The sequence below is a fragment of the Pan troglodytes genome, chromosome 10 (assembly GCF_028858775.2).
Source record: "Pan troglodytes isolate AG18354 chromosome 10, NHGRI_mPanTro3-v2.0_pri, whole genome shotgun sequence".
Taxonomy (NCBI): domain Eukaryota; kingdom Metazoa; phylum Chordata; class Mammalia; order Primates; family Hominidae; genus Pan; species Pan troglodytes.
Genome location: NC_072408.2, coordinates 76,299,570 through 76,324,956, shown reverse-complemented (window position 1 = coordinate 76,324,956; position 25,387 = coordinate 76,299,570). Strand labels below are relative to the sequence as shown.

Genomic DNA, 25,387 nt, shown 5'->3' with positions numbered 1-25,387 from the left:
TTACACAGTAGCACGTGCTTACTTGTTCCTCAGCCACAAGCAAAGGATGTGTAGATTCTTCCCCTACTGAAGGCAGGCGAGCACTTCCCACAGAAGGATGTCTGCTTGAAGGATGGGATGAAGCATCTCCAAATGAGGGATATCGGGGATATCCATTAGGTAAGTTCTGAGCAGCAAATCCTGGAGCTGAGTTTTTGTTTATTGGTTTAAGGAAAAGGGGGGCGGGGCAGAGAGAATAAAAATGAGTAAGAATCGAATCTGTACTGAGAGGATTATAGGAGGTCTTTCTGCCAAGACAGCAGAAATCAGAGCACAAACAGTATTACCCCCGACTCCATATTTTACCTAATATGAAATACTGAATGTTTTCATTTTTTAAATATTTGAAGTACTTAGAACTACAGCTGTGTTTTTTTGTTCTGTTTTGTTGTTTTGTTGTTTTGTTTTTGAGACGGAGTCTTGCTATGTCGCCCAGGCTGGAATGCAGTGGCATGATCTCAGTTCACTGCAAGCTCCACCTCCCGGGTTCATGCCATTCTCCTGCCTCAGCCTCCCGAGTAGCTGGGATTACAGGTGCCCACCACCACGCCCGGCTAATTTTTTTGTATTTTTTTAGTAGAGATGGAGTTTCACAGTGTTAGCCAAGATGGTCTCGATCTCCTGACCTAGTGATCTGCCCGCCTCAGCCTCCCAAAGTGCTGGGATTACAGGCGTGAGCCACCGCGCCTGGCCTACAGCTGTTTTTAAAAACTGACAACCATTATACTTCTGTTATCCAGTGGTGATTTCTAGTGTGTTATTGATTAAATACCCACAATCTATAGCTTACAACTAAACGTCTGTTATTCAAAATGTGAAAGGGAAAAGGGGTACTTACTTGTAGGTGTTCGAGGTGTTCTAGGGACTTCCAATTCTGTCTGATGATTATTTCTTTCTACAACTGGCTCTTCCACCACATTTATACTATTATTTTGCATAATCTCTTGCAACATGTTAAATAATTCTTCTGCACGGGCACACTTAAAGGCAAAGATTCCTACAAATATAAACCAAAAGGGAAAAATAGTTAACATACCTTTAAAAAAAACTATAGGAACACTTGACAAACAGCAGAATTGTAAAGTAAGCATTCTATGCACCAAGAGTCAGAAATCCCTTTTAAATAAATATCTGATAAATTAATGATTATTCCCTGTGTCAAAACAAACCCCCGCCAAAAGTTCACAGAATAATTTTCATTCATCTAAGGGAGATGGCCCAAAATAAAGCTAATGAAATCAAGACCTGCGCACTTACGCTAGTCTGTTTCTTAACAGCAGGGGGAGCCCAACTCACTATTCCAAGGTGATCATTTGCCATGTAACAGGCCCCTTGGAAAGCCCCTAGGTGTTTTCCAATTGTTATCTTGTTTAATTATTACAATAATTAAAAGATAGGTATTACCATTTCCCTTTTATAGAGAAGAAATTTAACATTCAATGGAAGTCCTGTAACTTGTCAAGGCCATTCAAGTAGTAGGTAGTAAAAAAATCAATGATAAAGACACTTTGTCAATTTAGCTGACCCAATCATTTACTGAAAAATCTTAAAGTTAACATGAGCCAAAATTTCTCACATAGACAATGTGCTTAATAAACAGTTGATAAATTAATACATAGTATACTATATCTTTCCTTAACAATCTGTTTATTTTGGGATTTTTTTCAGAAGAAAAATATTAATTTAATCTTTGTATACAGAATAGCTGAAAAAACAATTTCAAATACAATATTTGGGAAAAAAAAACAAAGGTTCTACCTTGTCCAGTTTGACACCTTCGACCACTTTCAAAAGAAAAGAGATTCGAGTCATAGCCATAGCGTCGCAGGCAGAGGTAGTGCCATTTTACTGAGTCACGTTTGCGGGTGTATAAAATCAGTTCTGTGTCTGTAAGTTCCATTATGCCAGAACCTAACTCATTCCCATCATCATCCACATTAATGACCTAAAAAAAGAAGGTGACAGTCATGCAAATATGTCACCAATTCGTCAGGAAAATGCATTGTTGCTAATTAGTTATTTGTAATTTGTTAGTTCATTCATCAACCAATGTGTGTATGAGGCACGGACTACGTAGCCGTGTAACACTCAGTTCAGATCTGTAAGAAATTTACATTCCCACTGGGGAAACAAAATGTAGAAACACAAAGTCAATACCACAAAAGTGTATGATTAATTGACAAATGAATGCAACAGAGGCTGCAGAAGGCAGGAACTGTGGTCTAAGGTTGTTGAGACACCTTCATTTAAGAGGAGGAGGGCCTTTAGCTGGACCGCTAGTATAAATAAATTTACGCAGAAAATAAAATCAGAGGGGAAATCTAGTGGGTCAGGAGATAAAGGGACATCATAAAGACACAATGTTAAAGCAGAACAAAAAAGTACCTTTCAAAGACACCAAAATAGATTGGCACAGAGTTCATATGAGGAAAGGCTTTGTACTGCTGAGCTTCAGAAAACGTCCAAAGACTAAGAGCAGTAGGTAACATTTAGGGAGAAGTTACTATTCCCCTGGGAGTAGGAAAAGAGCTTTACATGAATTTAACCCTCATAACAATCCTAGACTACATTGTACAAAAATGGAATTAAGACTCAGTAATAACGTAACCTGCCCAAGGTCACAAAGCTTATAAAGTGACAGACTTACACCTAGGTTTGTGTGATCAAGGCTATTCTTTGTAACAGATCGAGGTCAAATTATCAGACACAAAACAGCTATAGCAGCATTTAGCCTACAGGTAAAATAACACCACACAATTTTAGCAAAGAGGTTAGTGAATGATGAGAGAAGAAGATTAATTTGATGGTGACTACAGGATGAATCAGAGGGTGACTTGAGGTAGAGTCCAGTTAAGAAATCACACAGGCACACATGAAAATAATAACTGAAAGACAGATAGTGATGAGATTGAAAAGGCACCCCGTAAAATGGCATTTTAAAAACAGTATTACCAGAACGGTATGGCTAATTAGATACAGAGGACCGAAGGAAAACTAAAAAAAATTCCATACTGTAAGAAAATGTTGTCATCATTTATTAAATCAAGAAAGACAGGGTGGAAAGAAAGGGAAATAGAAAGGTTTGGTGATAAAAGCCAGAAATAAGATATGTTAAGTGAAATAAAAGAAGAACACCCAACTAGGCAGTAAGATATATAACTCAAACAGTTTTACTGACCTTAAACTTGTTCCGATGGTTATCTGGGACAGTGTCTTTATCTGGACAGCTACAACAGCTACCCATGGCTTCTTCAGAAGACCATGTGTGCACTACATGAAAAATAATTTGGAAAAATTTATTAGATGAAGGATACAAAAACTGTAAACAGAAAAAGACTTTAGAAATCATCTAACACAAACATTATTCTGATGCAGAAAATTAAGTCCAACAAGGTATATGGCTGCAGCTAGATTTTATACAACTAGCTAGTTGATTTTACTCAGTAATAATGAGAATACATTTTGTGAGGCATTAATAATGTCAAACAAATCTCAAATTTCTAGTTAAATTTGCAAAGGTCACCTATTCTAAAATCATCTAAAAAACAAACCAACTTAATGTCTCATATATAATATTACCTAAATAATTAATTTTTGTTCAAGAGTTAATAATGAAATTAACCCTTTGTGGCTTATCAGGAATTTCATGTCCTTCTTTAAAGAGAGAGAGAGAGACAGAGAGGGACAGAGAGAGAGAGACAGAGAGAGAGAGACAGACAGAGACACAGAGACAGGCAGGCAGGCAGGCAGGCAGGCAGGCAGGCAGACATTATGTTGCCCAAGGCTGGGCTCAAACTCCTGGGCTCAAGTGATCCTCCTGCCTCAGCCTCCTGAGTAGCTGGGACTACAGGACTACCAGACCTGGCTTGTTCTTTAAATAAAAAATCACCAAAGGGATGGTGAACTTCTGGCTTGGCAGGTATTTTGACTATTGTTACTCATTGCAGTATCTTTTATGTCTCCACAAGACAAGAGTTCATTGGTAATTAAAACAAAATCAAATTTCGAATAGTGCATTGGTAAAAGAGAAAGACAACTCAAAATTAAGCAGTAAAGTAACACACAGAATACTGGCAACACTGATATAGCATGTCTATTTAATACTCCTTTCCCATAGAAGGTTAGAGGTAAGTGGTTATATACCTGACATTGAGTGTTTAAGAACACTCCAACTGAGCAGACAAAACTCCAAAGCATCACTTACAAACAAGGGAAATAATCAGATAGAATATGACAATATATGAAAAAGGAGGAGGGAAGGAAGCACAGAAGCTACAAAACGTTACAAACATAAATTTGATTGAAGCTTGTTGAAAATTATTCAGTGGCTCTCCACTATCTTCAGTTTAACAGTATAAACTCTTCAGTATGATAGATCCGATCAGATACAATGTAATCCCTGTCTAACAGATCCAGTCTAGACTCTCCCTGCTTTCTGTTTCAAGCCCTATTCTTAGTCCTGTCAGAATAAACAAGCTGCAGTTTCCCCAGAGCATCTTGGTCTCTCACATCCTTCCAAGCTGCTCCCTTTCTGCTTCTTTCCTTTCTCAAGATTCAACTCAAAGTGCAGTTCCTCTAGGATGCTTTCCCTGACTCCAAGCAACTAGGCAAGTTATACTATTATGTATGACCGTCATGCATATGCTAACCCAAAGCACCCTGGGCTTCCTAGTATCATAGCATCTATCACACTTTGTACTGAGTAGAAATTGTGGCAGGTCTCTGTTTATCTGTCTTTTCTCCTTCATTGTGAGCCCCTTGTCAGCAAGGATGAACCTTACTCATTTTTACATTCCTAATACCTAACACAATACCTAGCATACAGAAGGTGCTATAGGACCTGTGATTTAAATGGACTGTATTAAACAAATGTGAAGGATCCCTAGCAGGTATAAGTATTAAGAAAATGAAAAAGTGTACTAGCGTATAAACCAAGAGTGTATATGATAACATATAATAGTAAAGTTAATTAAGACTCATGATATTTGGTATTTTTGCTTTAACTAATATGCCAGCTAAGTATCATAGTACAAGGACACATAAGTCACCATCTTTGTCTTTGAAGAGCTGTGAGTATCAAGTGGGAGAGAGAGAAAGAGAGAGAGAGAGATGTAAATAGATAATGCACTGTGATAAACCTTATATTAGGATATGAGCAGAGTACTGTGGGCACATGAAAGGGAACAACTAACTTTCTGGGTTAGGCAGGACAGGAAGCACTAATTGAGCTGGGATTTAAAAGAAGAGCAGAAACAACATGCTAAGCAAAATAAAGAGAAATAAGCACCTGAGACAGACAAAAGTCATGAAGTGTCACACCACATTCAGGAGAAAGTGAGGCGTTCAGTATGACTGGACTACAGGGTAGACTGGAAGACAAATGGGGCCCAACCATAAAGCAGCCTGAACAAGCTAGGGACATGTTCCCTAGATTTGAGACTTGATCTTCCAGTTAACTCGAAGATAGCCTGCCTCTAGTGTTCCCACAATAGAATGGCATAACTCTATTGTGGCCTTTATCGTACTCTATTGCAATGTTTATCTTTCTGCACCATCCACTTTGCTGTGATCTCTTTAAAGACAGGAAATCTTGTCTTGTTTATTTTCCAGGGCACTAAGCATACCAACTTACATGGCACATATTCTTTTTTTTTTAAATCCCCCAAGATGGAATTTCGCTCTTGTTGCTCAGGCTGGAGTGCTATGGCGTGATCTCGGCTCACTGCAATATCCGCCCCCCAGGTTCAAGAGATTCTCCTGCCTCAGACATGGCACATATTCTATAAACATTTAATTTTTTAAAAAATAGTAAATGTTTAATATTAATAAATTATAGGATGAGTAATATAAGAAATTTTAAGTAAAGGGATAATTGATAGAGACATTTTTTAAAAGTCTTCTTGAAAGTACATATTCGTTCTCCCCGACCTCCTTGTGAAATATGAAGAGCTAAAAGATTACTACAGTATGGCTTTTGCTTCAAAAGATGATGCTCCAAAGGAACGTTTTTAAACTTTTTTTTTCTCAAAAGGAGCAGGAAAATCATCCTTCCACTTGGCATCTTCATAAGCTACCTGTTAAGGTAGAACCTCTCGTGCTGGCAGGGATATACAGTTATGAGCCACATAACAATGTTTGGTTGGCAACAGACTACATATATGACAGTGGTTCCCTGAGATTACAAGGGAGCTGAAAAATTCCTGTCAGCTACTGACACTATAGCTATCACAGCATCACAGTGCAACACATTATTCATGTGTTTGAGATAATGCTGGTATAAAAAAAACCTACTGCACTGCCAGTGTATAAAACTATAGCACATTCAATTATGTATAGTACGTAATACTTGATAATGATAAATGACTATGTAATTGGTTTATGTATTTACTATACTATGTATCTCACTATTGTATCAGAGTATACTCCTTCTACTTATTAAAAAAAAATTAACTGTAAAACAGCCTCAGGCAAGTCCTTCAGGAGGTATTCCAGAAGAAGGTGCAGTTTTCCTAGATGACAGCTCCATGTTATTGCCCCTGAAGACTTTCCAGTGGGACAAGATGGAGGAGGAGAAGACAGTGATATGGATGATTTTCACCCTGTATAGGCCCATGCTAATGTGTGTGTTTGTGTCTTTGTCTTAGTTTTTAACAGAAGTTTTAAAGGTTAAAAAAAAAATTAAAAATTTTAAAAACAGAAAAAAATCTTAAAGGATATAAAAAAATACTTCTGTACTGCTGTAGAATGTGTGTGTTTTAAGCTAAATATTATGAGAGTCAAAAAGTTTCAAAAAATTAAAAGGTTATAAAGTAAAAAAGTTATAGTAAGCTAATTTATTATTGAAGAAAAAATTATTTGAACAAACAGCGTAGCCTAAGAGTACAGTTTTATAAAGCCTACAGTAGTGTACGATAACATTCTAGGCCTTCACATTCACTCACCACCCACTAACCAACTCACCCAAGAGCAATTTCCAGTTCTGTAACCTCCATTCATGGCAAGTGCCTTATACAGGTGTACCATTTTTTCTCTTTTATAGTTTTCTTACTGTACCTTTTCTATGTTTAGAAATGCAGATACTTACCATTGTGTTACAACTGCCTATAGTATTCAGTACAGTAATGTTGCTCAGATTTGTTGAGTAGGAGCTATAGGCTATACCATATATCCTAGGTGTATAGTAGGCTATACCATTTAGGTTTGTGTAAGTACACCCTATGACGTTTGCGCAGTGACGAAACTGTCTAATGACACATTTCTCAGAATGAATCTCCACCATTAAGTGATATATGAGTGGCAGTGCAACCTACTTGGGGACTCTATCCACACTGAATGTTTGAGTTCAATACAACAATAATTAATGAAATGCCTAATATGTGATATGAAAGCCTTGTATGCCATGCCAAAGAGAAAGGAATTTATCCTACACATGATGGAAAACCACTGATGTATTTTAAGTAGAAAAGTGAGACGGTCAGAAGTGCATTTTAAATAAACATATGTATGATAAATTTAAGTAGGAGTTTAGCTCAGAGGAAAGAAAATCAGTTTGGGATTATTAAAAAATGAAATATTATAAAAACCTAAAACAAGAGCAGCAATGGTAGGAATGAAGAAGAAAAGAATAAATTTAAGGAACATTTAAGAGGAAAAGTCAGTGGCACCAAAGAACTGACTTGACATAATGGAAAACAGAGGCAGTTTCCAGCATGGCAGACGAAGGGTGCCAGGGTTCTATTACCTGAGATACAAAAAACTGTAGTCTTCAAGAGGAAGTGATAATGATTTGTTCAGATATGTTAAACTGAGAGCCCAGGGAAATGTCCAAGTGCAATAGTTAAGTACATAAGTATGTGTTTGAGGGAGAAGGTAAAACATTAGAACACATGTCACATTTTAAGCTCTTGAACACTGGCTCAAGGATAGTATGAAGACTGGTCTGTGGTTGAAATTCTGGGGAAATACAAATGTGTTTAAATACAGGAGTAGAGAGAAGCCAGTGAAGGAATTAAAAAAAAAAAAAAGATCAGAATAGTACAAAATAAGAAAAGTAAGCATCAAGCAGGAGGGCACCATCCATGGCAGAGACAGATGCCAAATTACAGTGAGCAAGTGGAAGATAAAGAGGTAACCCCTAGAGGATGGAAACTGGTCTTTGAAGAACTGGTTGAGAAAATAAAGAATAGAGAGGGCTAGGGTGTGAATATATTCAAAAGAGAATACATTACTTGAGTTACGTATTTTAAGATGACATAGATTTATGCAGGCTTATAATCAGTAGGTCAAGAAAGTTTAAAAACATAGGAAAAACAAAGAAAAGAGAAGGGCTAATTGATGGATCAAGACAGAGGGGGATACTAGAGATGAGTTCCAGGGCCCAGATTGAGAGGTTTACCCAGAGAAGGAGGAATGCTTCATTCTCTGAGGAGAGAGCAAAGATACAAGGGTGGGTGGAATATAGAAAAGAGGCTGAAGTAGGTAATATTTATCACCCTGCATTTCCTTTGTAAAAGAGAACGCAAGGCTTGTAGAATGAGGGACTTGAGAATGGCAGGATTAGTCACCGAGGAGCTACCCAAGAAAAGAGAGCAGGATTATTAAGTAGGCTGAGATGAGAACTCAGCAGAGGCTGCAGAGGCTGCAGAGGCAAGATTATGCTGTTTTGCTAGCAGTGCTCAGCAGTCCACAGGATAGACAGTTCAACTGAGCCACGGTCAGAGGGTAAGAGGGCAAGGATACTAAAGTATGTTGGCAATACAGGGGTTTGAAGTGACAGATCATCACATCCAGTCAGGAAAGAAGTAAAGAAAGAAGAGAGCTAACAAAATACAAAATGGGGCAAAACCCCAAAACGAAACAAAACAAAAAAACAGGTGGCCTCAGTAAGGCTAAAGAACAGGCTTAGCATGAGTGAGGGATAGACACAGCTGGAACATAGGCAGTTGTGGCCAATCTTCCAATTCCTGAAAGGAAACTTCTTTAATGTGAAGTTTTCATCCACATATCTGATTCTTTCTCCTAAACCACAAACTCTGAGGCAAGGGAAAAGGCTAGATACTAGATATTCTGCATTTATGACCACCAGATTAATATTTGAAGACTACATCTGAGCTATGTGACACCTAATAATATGCATTAATATTGTAAACACTTCAGGAACAACCATGTGATCTCATTTGCATACACTCCTCCAAGTTTGTAACTCAGCAAAAACACAAATGATTTTATTATGCTCACTCAAGACAGCAACATACAAAAGTAAGCAGGGTACATTTAAGAACAAAAGGTAGGCCGGGTGTGGTGGCTCACACCTGTAATCCCAGCACCTTGGGAGGCTGTCGTGGGAGGACTGCTTAATTAAGCCCAGGAGTTCAAGACCAGCCTGGGCAACACAGTGAGACTCTGTCTCCATAAAAAATAGAAAATTAGCTGGGCATAGTGGCACACACCTGTAGTCCCAGCTACTTGGGAGGTTGAGGTGAGAGGATCACTTAAACCCAGGTGGTCGAGGCTGCAGTGAGCTATGATATGCCACTGCACTCCAAGCCTGGGCGACAAAGCAAGGCTCTGTCTCAAAAAATAAAATTAAATTAAAATTAAATTAAATTAAAAATAAAAATAAAATAAAAGGTAGCTTTTGTTTGGGAAGAGCAATGCTATAACAAGTTTGCTGAATACTTTAAATTAGTAAACATGTCTTAGTTAATTAAAGCCATTTATCTTCATCCTTTGGGAGCAGGGGGGTGGTGTCAGCAATCAGGAAGAAAAATGGTTGCAGTTCAAGAAAACATTATTAAATTCTCTCATTAAAAAATTATAGGCCAGGAGTGGTGGCTCACGCCTGTAATCCTAACACTTTGGGAAGCTGAGGTGGAGAATCGCTTGAGCTCAAGAGTTAGAAACCACCTGGGCAACATAACAGGACCTCATCTGTATTTAAAATAAAAATAAAAAATAATTGTAAATGTAGGCTTAGTGATGTAAAAAATAAATAAACTTCAACTTACCTAGATCTGGCCATTAATATTCTTAGCCTCTGCTGCAGCATCAGGAGTTTAATCATATTTCAAAATACCATGTTTTCTTTGTTTGCTGATTTAACCTAAAAACAGAATAAAAACATTGAGAATTTCTCATTTCTAAAGAATAATATTCCTTATGAGCTTTCTGGCAGTACAGTTAGTTCAGTTAATCTATTTAAACAAACTCAAAAGTCTAAAAGATTGAATAAAAAGTATTTAACATATAACATCAATTTTAAAAAGTAATATAATATGCACATGTTATCATTCTTTTTCAGAAGAAAAAGTAAAAATGTGATAGTCTAAGTTCTATGATGTTTCTGGCTTCTCTACTACAGCTATAATACTTGCACAACTCACTTCTCTATACTTATCTCCATAGCTGTAAAATGAGGGGTTAGATTAAACCACCTCTAAGGTTCCATTCCACCGCTAAAAACCCATTTTAGCCAGTAGCAGACTAATTCTCCATCCCCAGTGACATTTCCTAAACCTCACTCACCATAATTCCTCTTGAAGAGCTGTCTTCAAAATCCATCCCCCATATCTTCCTATTCCACAAGACCCCTCCAAAACCAGTTCAGAAAAATCAGTAAATCAGAAAATCAACGTATGAACAAGCATGCCACAGAATCACAGAACAGTGACATTACAGTGATAAATTACAGTCCAGAGTTACAAGAGATTTCAATATATTTTTGAAAAATTTCTGGTCAATTTATTTACCCTTCACAGCACAAAAAAACTCAAACTCACTCAAACAGGGACACTAAAATTTACTGAAAACCTACTCTGTACCAGGCATTTTATTAGGGGTTATGGGAATAGTCTCATTTTAATCTACATATTAACTAGAGAATATGATTGATAGCCAAAATGAACATTTCCAAAACCATGTACCCACAGTCAACAATTTCAACTCTGAACTTCAATTTTATATATAAAATCAGCATGCCAGGTGTTGGCTTACACTCCTTGTGAGATGCTGCTACATCTCACTTTAAGGTGGGTGGCAATCCTGTCCCTCTTCTTTATTATCCCTTTCTTTTCTCCAGGAGCTCAAATATACGCCATGCTTTATCTCTGGCTTGGAAAACTGCCCAGGGCTGAACTAATTCTACCATAAACCACTTCTTTTAGGTGAATATATACTCTCTTTGCCCGACTCTTTTAAAATGTATTCTAGGGGACTTTGGCCAATTAAGTCAGAAATATCTCTATTCCTCTCATTCTTCATTCCACTTATAAGCATTCTCCAACCCTTATCCTGCAATGAATTTAATGACTGCACATAAAATTAAGAGAAATGATAGTGATCTACCTATTAACTATCAATGAAAAGTCATAAGCTTTGAAATGAAGTTAAACATATTAAAGAATCAGTGTACCAACTCATTAAGCTCTTAAAAACATTAAAAAGTCCCTACATGAATTTCCAGAAATTAATCTCTTGAGAATCAATATTTATTCAATTTTATTGTTTAATTATTTTGATTAATGCTGCCAATGTATTGCAGAGTTTTTGCTTGCTTTTACTGTTTTTCAGTGCAAATATCCAGCATGTCAGTTGTATCAGGGAGTAAAGATTTTTTGTGCCTCATTTAGAAGGATACTTTTTACAAGAAAACACATTCTGTGTTCCAAGCAACTGACATACCAAAGTACTCCTGGAATGAACATAACCCAATGGACCGTGGGTGTCCATTGGATGCCTCAGACACTCTCTAAGACTTCTTAACCCCCTTTGGTTTCTTCCCACTGTTGGAAGACTAAGAACTAAAAGATAATTAGGAGACAGTAAGGGAAGAGGTGGTTATGGGCACTATATGGAACTATAATCTTACTGTTTTTTAACACCAGTATTTTTATATAAAATAGGTATATATAACTGCATTGACTATGATACTTAGTAAAAAAGAAAACAATTTTACCAAGAGGCTAAAAATTACACTAAATGCTGTCTACCACCACCCTATTTTTCTATAGCAAACTAATTTACCTTACTGTATGCCACACATAGAGTCATTTGGATTATCTCATTTAATCCAAACAACCAATCAGGTACATACTACCATTATTTCTGTGTTCCAAATAAGGAAACCAAGGCTTAAAAGGGTTAGGTAGCTTTCCCAAGGTCAAGAACTTATCAGAAGGGCTAGACTTAAATTTTGATCTGACACCAAAGCCCAATCACTTATGAATTAATACACACAAAAATCTTAAAACAGTGTTTAACATATAGTAAGCACTAGTACATGTTAGCTGTGAAAACAACAATACTTTGTTATTTTACAATGCTGCATGCCTTTGACCGTCAGTCAACCTTTCTGTGCCTACATTCCCTCATTTGTAAGATTAGGACACCCACTTCACAGAGCTACTATGAAAACCAAAAAAAACTCTGGATATAAAGATATTTCTAAAATTAATAGCATTTTAAAAGACAAGGCATTATTATATCACCATTACAGGTAAAATTCTGTCTCTTATTTCACAAAGAAGACGTTTGCACTGTAAGCACAGAAAATCTAGAACTTAAGCACATCCTTATAACAAGTATTACATTAATAAATTTAGTAAAGCTGTCCTAAATTATTCTAAATATGATTCTTGCAGAATGACATGGAAAGAGAACACTGAACTCTATTCACAAGTATGATTATAAATTTGGTGCTTAGGAAGGTATATGTGCTCTTTTGGTTCACTAGCAATGAGGGGGAATTTGGCTTATACTACAGTAATTTTGTTCAAATACAACCAGGAAAGAATGTCTATAGTTACAAGCACAGCAACATAACTAAATTTGGGGCACAGGAAACTGCCATGTTTTATTATATTAAAACAATCAAGAGGATGGCATTCAAAAACTGTGTTGTGTCCACGGTCTGGTTGTTTTTTTTTTTTAAACCATTGGGTAGGTCTTTTAATATACACATTAATTTCCTGTTAATTCTTAACACTGACAAAGATTTCTGAATTATTTATATTATTCTGAAAAAGAGTTAAAAAAAAAAAAGCTAAGGAGGGGAGATTCTCAGTACAGTCTGCTAGTTGCCTTAAATCAGAGCCATTATGTCAAAAGCAAGGACATCTGCAACAGTTCCCTTGTTAGGTGAAAATTTAAAGTACACACCTATACACAAAACTACAAAGGTACGTGACTATTTTTAAGCATCCATCCATGAATATGGTTGTATTTGCACATTCCTAAACAGATCTTTCTTTAGTTTTTTTTAATCTGAGGGCAATGTTGATGAACTGCTTCATAATTCATAACCCTCCACTCACCCCCTCTTTTTAACTCTTGAAAAAAATCAATTACATTACTTACAAATCACTTCAATATCTGGTACCTTAATTTCTGGCAATTATATCTAATCAAAATTCCCTGAACTGCAATTTAAACCAGATTCCTCTCATTTCTCTATAAAAGATAAGTAAAACCAGTATGATCAAGAAAGATTAAGCATATGCTTATGTATATTTAAACTGTCATCAATTCACTTTTCTGTGGATAAATCTAAAATATTAATAAAGTGGCATTTCTTTTAAGAGGGGTCTATGTTGCCCAGGCTGGTCTCGAACTTCTGGGCTCAAGCAATCCTCCCACTTCAGCCTCCCAAAGTGCTGGGATTACAGGTGTGAGCCACTTTGCCCAGCCTAAAGTGGCATTTCTTTATTTCAGGCATAGTTGCTTGAATTAAGCTAACAAAAGGTTACTTAGCAGATAAAAATGATTTTTAAGCAACTATCAATATTAAAGAGAAAATTAAACAATGAATTAATTCATTTCCCTATCCATACACTGAGGCATTCTACCAAGTATTTTCTGAGCACCTATTCTGTGTGTCAGGCACTGAGTTAAGTGCTAGAAATAAAGATAAAGGACACATTCCCTGACTCCAAGGAGCTTACTGTCTAGTGGGAGAGACAGATAAGAAAATGAGTATGTGGCAGAATTGCAGACCCATGTGCTGGTGCTATCAAAACATTCAATACAGAACAGAAGGAAAGACAGAAATAAGCATCAAAAAAGTCTCCCTGGGAAAGCTGGTCCCTATACTGAGTCCTGAAAGGTGGATGGGAGTTAGCTAGGGCAGGGGCAATCCAAATTAAGAAGAAAGCATGCAAAACCCCCCAAACCTAAAACAACACGGCCTCCTCCAGGAGAACCAGGTAGTTCCTCAGAGCTGGAATGTAGGGTGTGCATGGGAAAATATTAGGAGATAGGTAGGAAAGAAGGCACATGGCCATTTCACCAAGGGTCAGTTCGTACTACTGAGGGTAATTCACATTTCCCCTTAAAATCTTACATAAACCACTAATGTCCTACCAGAATACTTTCCCATGGAGGCAGAAAACTGAGATTACATACAAGAAGAATTTAACTTAACATTGGTAAGAATACAATTAATAGTGTTTTACTGTCTGTGATGTCCAAAGTCTAACCTTCAAGGCACAACATCCATTTATAAACATTCCCCCGACAGCAACTGGACTTGCAGTGTCACTGTACAATGACCTGAACGTCAGATTCCCTCTTCCCTTCTAGACCCAGAAAACTCACACACTTTAACCCCATATCTCACAGTGAATCTGACAAAGTCCCTTTTAATCATGTATTTTGTTTTTTAGGAACAGAAATCCAACAATATATATATAGAGATTCATTTGTTTGTGGGTAAAACAACACACACACACATATATATAAAACAATTTTGTGTGGGTATTTGGCAAATACTAAGAAAATGTTACTAAAATAGTTTGCTAAAAAACTAGCTTTTTAAAAAAAGAAAAAGCTAAAATGGAAGATGATACAAAATACTATCTCTGCCTTTAGTAGTGTTGGTCATAACTCTATCTTGGAGTCATTGTTAATCTTGGTACGTATCTATAGGAAGAAACACTGGTGATGAAATTTAGACAATTAAATTGGAGCGCCCATAATGTCTGCCCTAAGATATGTGCAAATCCAGCAGATGAGTCACTCTGTCTTAGCTAATTCAATAAGGTCATCAGTACCAAGGGCAACAATCCTAGCGCGCATGCACCTGCACACACACGCACGCACACACACACACACACACACACACACAAAATCAACCTTCAGAACTCTCAAAGAAACTCTTAGTTTAGTATAAAAACATATACAGGGAAATCAAATACCATCCTCTAGCAACACCAAAAGGATGAACATTCTATATGAGCAATCACACAGCTCTCTCCACTAAAAATTCACAGATCGCACCACAGAAAGCAAAGGTGTGTGCTTTTAAGGTAGCAGTAAGAAAGTAGAGGTACTCTCTAGAAAACGATTATCATGAACTCTGAAAATCTGAATGAATAGATTTGATCTCATAGAGTCAGTGCATTCAGTTTTCTGTAAACATTGTAGATCAAAATTCCATGTTTTTATTCTTTAGCTCAGTGATAATTTCTATGTATTAATCTTACAACTGTGTCAAATTAATAAAGGGTCACTTAACCTTCATAATAAACCTCCAGTTTAGAAATTTATTAATAAACACTAATCCCTTAGCAGGGACAGAACTCTAGCATAATAAATACTTAACTTATGAAAAACACATATCATACAAAATCTTTAACCCAATACCCATTTACTAAAAAATACTGTGAAATTCAAAGGAATTGTTATTTCCCAAATAAATGCCAAGTTGTTCTTAATGTAATCACTAAGTAACTTAAAATCAATTCAGTTTTTTCTATTACACTCATGTTTATAGGCAATGAAGTTTTTACTAAACTGAGCAACTGTAGGAGGTAAAACCACAGTACGAATTTTATAATATTTTCCTTAACATGGTATACCTAATAGTTCTTAAAAAGCATTTGGCTTCATGGCTTTATTTTTTAAAACAACAAAATTTAAATCCAAGTCACTCTAATTTCAAGATTCATGTTAAATACACAAACTAATATTATTCAAACCATAAACATCAATAAAACACTAAAAGACATGTAAGAAAATCCCTAGGCATCTTCACTTTTTATATATGATACTTTAACCTAGAACTAAATAAACATTAATGTTGGATAACAGAAAAGTAAACAAAAGCTGGTCACGATGGCTCACGCCTGTAATCCCAGCACTTTGGCCAAGGCAGGCAGATCACTTGAGGTCAGAAGTTCAAGACCAGTTTGGCCAACACAATGAAACCCCGTCTCTATACAAAAATTAGCCGGGTGCGATGGTACATGCCTGTAGTCCCAGCTACTCAGGGGACTGAGACATGTGAATCGCTTGACCCTGGGAGGCGGAGGCTGCAGTGAGCTGAGATCGCGCCATTGCACTCCAGGCTTGGTAACAGAGTGAGACTTAAGAAAAAGAAAGAAAGAAAGAAAGAAAAGTAAATTAAAAGATATTTTTCAAAACTGAATATAGAAAAGTATAAGCACAATTTACTATAAATCTGTATTTCCAAACTCAGGTGGATATGTTACTAGACTAATATTAAAAGTCTAAATATGGGCCAGGTGTGCTGGCTTACGCCTGTAATCCCAGTACTTTGGAAGACTGAGGCAGGAGGATTGCTTGAGGCCAGGACTTTGAGACCAGCCTGTGCAACATAGCAGGACATCATCTCTAATTTTTTTTTAAAGTCTAATATTGACTATGTGCACATGAAATGTGTATACCATGTGTACACCGCCCCCCCGCCACACACACACTGATCAAAAGAAGCTATGCCAAATGCCAAGCAACTATAACCCCCAAAACAAACTGTTTCACAAATAGCTCATTTAAATGTTTCTGCATTTAAATCAACCTAAAATATTGTTAAATATATTCTCAAAGAAAACTAAATTTGCCTATTTATTCTCTACTTCTAGAGCAGTGCACTCAAAATATCTGTTACAATCTAACACACCCGATTCAAGTATCCCACTAATAAAAATGTTTGTTCTGTATAGTCATCCCTTGGTGTATCTGGGTATTGGTTCCAGTGCCTCTGTATGGACCAAAACACGTGCACACTCAAGTGCCACAGTCATCCCTGTGGAATCTGTGTGTATGAAAAGTCAGCCCTTTGTATATGGAAATTTCGCATCCCACAAATACTTTCTGGTTGACAAAATCCATCTATAAGTGGATCCATACGGTTCAAACCCTGTGTTGTTAAAGGGTCAATTGTATATACGTTTTGTAACATTCCCCCTCATGAAATGCCAACAACAAAAAGTTTACCAGAAAAGTTTGCATCCGAGCACATCTATCCCTGTGATTAACTTTTACAGAGCTCTTAAAATAAGTATTGATCAAAAGCTATTTAATGACAAAGACAAAATGTTCATGATATAAAATTAAGTATAAGAAAAAAGGGCTGGGCACAGTGGCTCATGCCTGTAATCCAGCACTTTGGGAGGCTGAGGCGGGCAGATCACCTAAGGTTAGGAGTTTGAGACCAGCCTGGCCAACATGATGAAACCCCATCTCTACTAAAAATACAAAAATTAGCCAGGCATGGTGGCACATGCCTGTAATCCCAGCTACTCAGGAGGCTGAGTCAGGAGAATTGTTTGAGCCTGGGAGGCAGAAGTTGCAGTGAGCTGAGATTGCGCCACTGCACTCCAGCCTGGGTGACAGTGAGACTCCGTCTCAAAAAAAAGAAAAACGAAAAAAGGTAAAAAAAAAAACTATTATTAAAAAAAATAAAGCTGGGCTGAGCACGTGGTTCACACCTACAATCCCAGCACTTTAGGAGGCCAAGTAGGGAGGACTGCTTGAGCCCAGGAATTCAAGATCAGCCTGGGCAACTTAGTGAGATCCTGTCTCTACAAAAAAAAAAAAAAAAATTAGCTGGGCATGGTGGCGAACGCCTGTAATCCCAGCTACTGGGGAGGCTGAGGTGAGAGGATCGCTTGAGTCCAGGAGGCCAACAGTGCAGTGAGCTGTGATCATGCCACTGCACTCTAGCCTGGGCAACAGTGTAAGACACTGTCTCAAAACAACAAACCACTAAATGCAATATGTATCCCTAGGTTGGATCCTGGAACAGAAAAAGAACATTAGAAAAACAGAAGAAATGTAAATAGTCTGTAGTTTAGTTAATAGTATTGTACTAGTATTAATTTCTTAGTTTTGACAAATATGTCACGGTTATGTAAGATGTTAACATTAGGGGAAGCTAGGTGAAGGGTATATGGGAATCTCTGTGCTATCTTTGCAACTTAACATTCTAAAATTATTCTACAAAATTTTATTTTAAAAGTTGCTCTTCACACCCAGTAGCAAACTTGAGAGGATTTGCATTTTTAAAAAATAATGTTTTACACCTATTTTTCTCTCCCCTACCTCCACATAAAATACATAAACCCACAAAAAGAGACTAGATGAACACACCCTAAAATGTTAACACTGATTCATTTGGTGGTAGAATGAAAAGGATTTTTTTCTTTTTATGTTTTCTAGTGTTTGAATAGCTTTTATAATCAATGAATTATTAACTAAAGAAAATACAAATCAATACTTACTGAAGGGTTCTTTAGAAACAAAAGCTGTAAGTGTCTAAGCAGAGCCCAAAAGCAGACTACATACAGAACACGTTTGGGCAGACTGTGAAGAACACAGTGGCCAAGGGAAACTGCCAGGAGCATTTAAGTAGGGAAACTCTAATGAGTAAATGCTGGAAACCTGCCAACAAGCAGAACTTAACATCTACTCTCAGGTTAAAGTGCCTGAGGCCAACAAGCTATGCTCAAAATCCACATCTTAGGGGAATGAATGTCTTGAAAAGCCCCCAATACTATGAATTCATGGAGATACACAGCCTGGGTTTACTTCAAACATAAATAATGCAGCTGGACACCTGGTATGCAACTGCCCACTGAGAACTCCTAGAGACAGTCTTCAGTACCACAATATGTTCCCAAAGTTTTTCTTCCCTACTTCTTTCCTAACACCTCCCTACCACCTACGCCCATTCCTTAGCCCTAAGGCCTAAAAATGGCACCCTGGTGCCATCTAGCAACATGGGTAGAATTATCTAGGTCTAGAGACCACTGGAATTACAGAATCAAATCCTATTTCAGATGTGTAACAGATGCCTCCCAAAAGTTGTTTTTTTTTTTTCCTGATACTTTCAAGGAAAAATATGTTCTAGTAATTCCATTAAGCCATAAGAAGGGAAAATTTAATCAACAATATTCTCCAATCAAAATTTAAAGGTACAATCATATTGTCCCTTAAAGAAAGTGCTAGTGCAATCAGATTACATTTTGATAAGAAATTTCTTCTAAGCTGTAATCAGCGTAACTGACATAGGTTGCAAGCTCCTCCTAAAATAGCTCCAAGTGGGCCAGGCGCAGTGGCTCATGCCTGTAATCCCAGCACTTTGGGAGGCTGAGGCAGGCGGATCATGAGGTGAGCAGTTCGAGACCATCCTGGCTAACACAGTGAAACCCCGTCTCTACTAAAAATACAAAAAATTAGCCGGGCGTGGAGGTGGGCGCCTGTAATCCCAACTACTCGGGAGGCTGAGGCAGGAGAATCTTGTGTACCTGGGAGGCGGAGGTTGCAGTGAGCCGAGATCGTGCCACTGCACTCCAGCCTGGGCAACAGAGTGAGACTGAGACTCCGTCTAAAAACAAAAACAAAAACAAAAAAATAGCTCTAAGTGGCCTGTTCTGAGTTTTGTGTTATTTTTAAAAAATAATTTTTAATTATTTATGGGTCACTCATTCTCAGCAGAAAGTACAGTAAGTCCTAGAACCACCACTTAATAAACATTTAAATGCATTCCTTTTTAGTTTACTTTTTTTTTTTTTTGAGATGGAGTCTCGCTCTGTCACCCAGGCTGGAGCGTAACAGTGCGATCTTGGCTCACTGCAACCTCTGCCCCCTGGGTTCAAGCAATTCTCCTGCCTCAGCCTCTCAAGTAGCTGGAATTACAGGCATGCGCCACCACGCCTGGCTAGGTTTTGTATTTTTAGTAGAGACAGGGTTTCACTATGTTGTCCAGGCTGGTCTTGACCTCCTGACCTCAGATCTGCCCACCTCAGCCTCCCACAGTTTACTCTTTTGAATCCCTGTGGACTCTGTAATAAGATACCTAGGATTAACTTAATGACCTACAAAATAAGACACTACACTCAGAGGGCAAAGGGATCTTGTAAGTTTAAGTACCTGGCCTTTACTTCATGAGTTCTGTAACAGTGATTTTAAGCATCAGAAGCCTTTGTTTCTTACTTTCCAGTTCTTGGTTGTGTTTAAGAAAGTAGAGGCTACCTACCAAAAAAGTGATCCTCAGGTATGGTGGTCACTGTACTGTTATTGTTGTTATTTTGAATATTAATAGACATATATCCTGTTTTTAATCAAAGCTGAGACATGATTTTTTTTTTTTTTTTTGAGACGGAGTTTCGCTCTTGTTGCCCAGGCTGGAATGCAATGGCATGATCTTGGCTCACTGCAACCTCCGCCTCCCAGGTTCAAGCAATTCTCCTGCCTCAGCCTCCCGAGTAGCTGGGATTACAGGCATGCACCACCATGCCCGGATAATTTTGTATTTTTAGTAGAGACGGGGTTTCTCCATGTTGAGGCTGGTCTCGAACTCCTGACATCAGGTGATCTGCCCGCCTTGGCCTCCTAAAGTGCTGGGATTACAGGCGTGAGCCACCGTGCCCGGCCAGAGATGATTGATTTTAAGACTGATATTTTATATACCACTGAGAAAGAAAAAAAGTCAATTTAACTGTAATATGCCACTAATCGTAAGACACACCCAAATTTTAGTGAATAAAACTGGAAAATGTTTCTTAGGATCCATAAAACATGCCATACAGTCAATGAAAGAACTATCAACGCATTACAAATAACAGAAATGAAAAGTTGTTTGGACCATCTTTTCTTTACTCCTTCCCAGATGTTGAAGATAGTTACTATCAAGTGGTAGGATTTCAGAGCATCCGCGACTGATGTGATGTTCTTTTGAGCCCTTCTTAAATACTGATCTAAAAAACAATCTCATAATGCAGACTGCTGGGAACTATTTTCCCCATTTTTCAATAGGGAAATGAAGGTGAAGAAATCAATCAAAATTTTACTAGAAGCCAAATTTAGAATGTTCAGTTTTCCTCTCTACCACATTAACAAAGCCAATATGCATCCTTCCTCTAAAGGTTTCATGGTCTGCTTTCCTTCATATTTATCTGGATCTTAATTTAAACATATATCAATCTTCCATGGTGAAGGTAATTCTGAAGAGCCACATTCATAACTACACTTGAGCTCATCCCTCTGAAAACAACTTACAATAACATATAATTTGGTAGTTGGGTTTGTTTGTTTGTTTGTTTTGAGACAGGGTCTCGCTCCATTGCCCAGGCTGCAGTGTAGTGGGGCGATCAAAGCTCACTGCAGCCTTAACCCCTTGGGCTCAAGTGATCCTCCCGAATCAGCCTCCCAAAGTAGTTAGGACTACAGGCGTATACCACTACACCCAGCTAATTTTTTAAATGTTTTGTAGAGACAAGGTCTCACAGTGTTGCCCAAGGGGTCTAGAACTCCCGGCCTCAGGCAATACTCCTGCCTCAGCCTCCCAAAGTGCTGGGATTTGAAAGCAACTTTGAGAATATTTCTTTCTTCCTTTCTTTTTTCTTTTTTTTAAAGACACATGTGAAGAGAACAAATCTCAACAAAAAACAGCTGAAATTTCTAAGAAGATGTCTTATTCCGTCATACTCTCAAAATGTTTCTTCACCAATACTGGCTGAAAAGCTGTGTACTTTAAATAATCTTTTTAAAAAGACTTCGAATTATCTTTGAAAGGTCTTTGAACTTAATTCAACAGCTACAAAGAATATTGGTTTCCTATAATTATGTACATAAAATACTCATGTTGAAGCCTTAAAGTTTTAAATTTTCCACATGTAAATTACAAAACTGTATTCCCAGAAATGATTCATCCTTCTAAATAGAAAGTGCAGTATGGCTCAGGTGAGGTTTTAATCCTCATGTAATTGACAAATGGCATACAATATCTCTGCTATCTAAATGTACTTTAAACACTACATTAGAATTTAAAATGAAAGGCTTTGGTGGTATTGTATGTTTTGAGACAGGTCTTGCTCCACCGCCCGGGCTGGTATTATTGGAGATAATGTCTTCTGGAGAAATTTAGAATGCTAAAAACAAAGCCTTTCATTTTAGACTTAGTTAAAATATGTAAGACACTAGAGAGATCTGAGTTCTTACTTAACTTCTCTGAATCTGTATTTCCTCACAGGTTGAGTTAAAAATATTTCCTACCAACACTCCCTACACTTCATATGGTTTTTGCAGGTTTGGAAGTGGTTGTTGCATGCAATAACTATGAGGACTGAATTAAGTTACTAAACAATGAAGATGGAAAAAAATAAAAGGATGGATTAGAGTGATACTTAAGCGCTAGCCTTAATAACACCTGATGATTGATTAGACTGGGAAGGAAAGCAGGAGTCAATGAAAATACATTTTTAGTTGAGGTTGACAGTACATACATTGAGCCAGGGAACATAGGAAGGACACAAGATTTAGAAAAACATAAGCTCAGTTTTGAATGTACTTTGATGTCTGTGAGACATCCAAATGGAGATGCTCAACAAATAGAAATACAGGTGTGGAGATGGGAGAGAGATTTGGGAGCCATCAACTTACAGATCCAAGCATACGGACAGATGAGACTGCCCAGTGTGAAGAAAAGTAAGACCTACAGCAGCTCAGAAACACCAACATCTAAAGGAATTGTGAAAAAAGCCCACAAGGAGACTGGACATTCACTCTCCAAGAAACAAGAGGACAACCCCCAAGAGTGTGGTATCACAGAAGCCTAGGGGAAGACTGAGGCAAGGTGAGATGGGACAGAAAGAACATTGTTGAATCAATAAGGTAAGACTGTAGAAACCAGTGTGGAGAAGAAAATATTTAGCAATATGGAAGAGCAGAACAGAGACAGACAACTGTCTTCAAATTTCCATCTTATGGAATAATAGGCTTGATTTGCTCCTGAAATAGGAGACAGACCAAACCATAGAAGTCTATGCAAATGGAACAAACTTCTATCTGCCCAACAAAGAACTGAGTTCCCTTTAAATGCTGAGTTCCCAATCACTGACAGTGTTTCAGTAGAGTCCATTACTGGTTAAGAAGTGTGATGTTGTCTCTAAAAACAAAATGAATTAAATACGCAAAATTTAATTTTGTCTCTAAAAACAAAATGAATTAAATACGCAAAATTTAATTTGTCTAACCACAACAAAGTTAGACGTGATGATTTGAGCTTTTTTTCAATTGAAATAAATTTCAAGGACTAAACTAAATCTGAACTACTTTACATTAAAGGGAACAAAAAGACACAACAAAACAGCTTTTAAATACTTAAGAAATATAAAGCATATTTCTTAAGTTATTATTTCTGAAGTTATAAAATATTATATTCAATTAATTCTAAGTAAAACACATAAAAAAGATAAAAAGCATTTTTAACTTTGTAAGTCCAAAGTAAAACATTTAATATGATATAAAACCTCTAAAGACTTCACGAAATTTTATGGTTGATTTTTAGCTGTACTAATTCTGTTTAATGTCATTAAAACCTACCCAACAGAGTTTTTATAACTTTCTACCACTAAATAATTATGTTCTTCATTTCTCTATTTTTAAACTTGAAGCACATAAGTGTATTTGTTTGTTTTAAGGTAGGGCTTAAAAGTTATCTGTAATGCTGTATATTTTCCATTTGACCCTCCAAAGCCACTCTCTTACCTTCTCTACTCTACTCTGCACCCTAGGAGCCTCACCTGCATGGAGGCACCAGCAGACCAGATTGGCTGTGGTTCCCTTCCTTACTGAGGTTCTAGTAATGGCCCCTGTTAGGCAGCTCTCTCACATACTTATAGCTCTTGCTGATTCAGGTAACCACTTCTTCTCTCTGTCCCCTTCTAGACACCTAGGAGTGTTAAGAGCTGTTCCTAACAGCCTGGTGTTCCCAGCAAACCTGGCCAATATCACTTGCTGATTTCCCTTAACCTGCCCATAATGTGTAAATAATCCCTTTATTAAATTCTTTTCCATTACAGGGTTCCTGCCAGAACCCTGACTTAAGCAGCTGTTATTGATGTTTTCAATACAGTAATTATATATTACACTATAATCAGTGGAAAAGATACCTTATGAGAAAAGAGCCACGATCACCAGCTTTTACATTTCTTAGTCAAACCAACTAAACTCCTAAGAATCGAAAATAAAAGTTACCAACCTAAAAATGTTTGAGAAGGAATTACTTACACATTTCATTAAGATTAATATCCAAAAATCTTGCAGTCATCCTTCACACCTTACTCTCTCACATCCCATATCCAATCCATCAATCCTTTCAGATGTATCTTCAAAATATATCCAAGTTCAACTACTGCTTACCATTTCGAAACTATTACTTCTCTGGTCCAAGTTACCAACATTTCTTTATGAATTTTTCCAACAGCCTTCTAATTGGTCTTTGCCTCTGATTGTCCTGCTCTAGTCTTTTCTCAACACAGCAACCAGATTAATTCTGTTAAAAAGTATTAATACAGGAGCTTGGTGCAGTGGCTTACGCCTGTAATTCCAGCAACTCGGGAGGCTAAGGTGGGTAGATCACTTGGGGCCAGGAGTTTAAGACCAGCCTGGGCAACATCGCAAGAACCCATCTCTAAAAAATAATAATTAAAAAAACTTAGCCAGATGTGGTGGTATGCACCTGTAGTCCTAGCTACTTATTTATTAGGAGGCTGAGATGGAAGGATCCCTTGAGCCCAGAAGTCAGAGGCTGTGTGAGCCATGACTGTGCCATTGTACTCTAGCCTGGGTGAGAAAGCAAGACCCTGACTCACAAAAAAAAAAAAAAAAAAAAAAAAGTATTAATGGATACATTTTTCTAAAAATGGTAAAATTCATGACTCTGAGAAAACAGTAAAACAAACATATGCCAAAGATACAATTTAACTCATTAATAATGGAATTAGTAAGATGTTACAACTGGTTCGGAACATTCCAAGAACTACACATACACAGGGAATAAGGAGTTCTGAAAGAAATTTACAAATAGATGCAAAACAGGCATATTCACAGGGCAGTAATCAACTGCATTCCACTGGGTATAATTTATATTTATTTCTATGAATAAGATTTAATTGCATTTTCTACTTTTTTATTGTGGTAAAATACACATAAAATTTACCATCTTAACTATCCATCATCCATCTCGTAATTCTTTTTTTCTTTTTGAGACAGGGTCTCACTCTGTCAACTAGGCAGGAGGGCAGTGATGTGACCATAGCTCACTGCAGCC

The 25,387-nt window shown here is 37.3% G+C and overlaps 1 protein-coding gene across 19 annotated transcripts in view; it reads right to left on the bottom strand.

The window, feature by feature from the left end:
* Positions 1-25,387, bottom strand: part of FRS2 (fibroblast growth factor receptor substrate 2) — a 115,403-nt gene that overhangs the window by 6,878 nt on the left and 83,138 nt on the right. For 14 of the 19 annotated variants that reach the window (XM_063786917.1, XM_016924915.4, XM_016924916.3 and 11 more), the window contains 5 exons: positions 10,047-10,141; positions 3,218-3,309; positions 1,798-1,984; positions 878-1,036; positions 23-186 (listed from right to left, as the gene is read on the bottom strand). In XM_063786917.1, coding sequence (XP_063642987.1) covers positions 23-186; positions 878-1,036; positions 1,798-1,984; positions 3,218-3,283 — 576 coding nt within the window. In that variant the 5' untranslated portion in view covers positions 3,284-3,309; positions 10,047-10,141. Of the gene's footprint in view, positions 1-22; positions 187-877; positions 1,037-1,797; positions 1,985-3,217; positions 3,310-5,671; positions 5,820-10,046; positions 10,142-25,387 lie in introns of all 19 variants that reach the window. The other 5 variants (XM_054663392.2, XM_054663389.2, XM_063786920.1 and 2 more) reach the window with 1 other exon arrangement.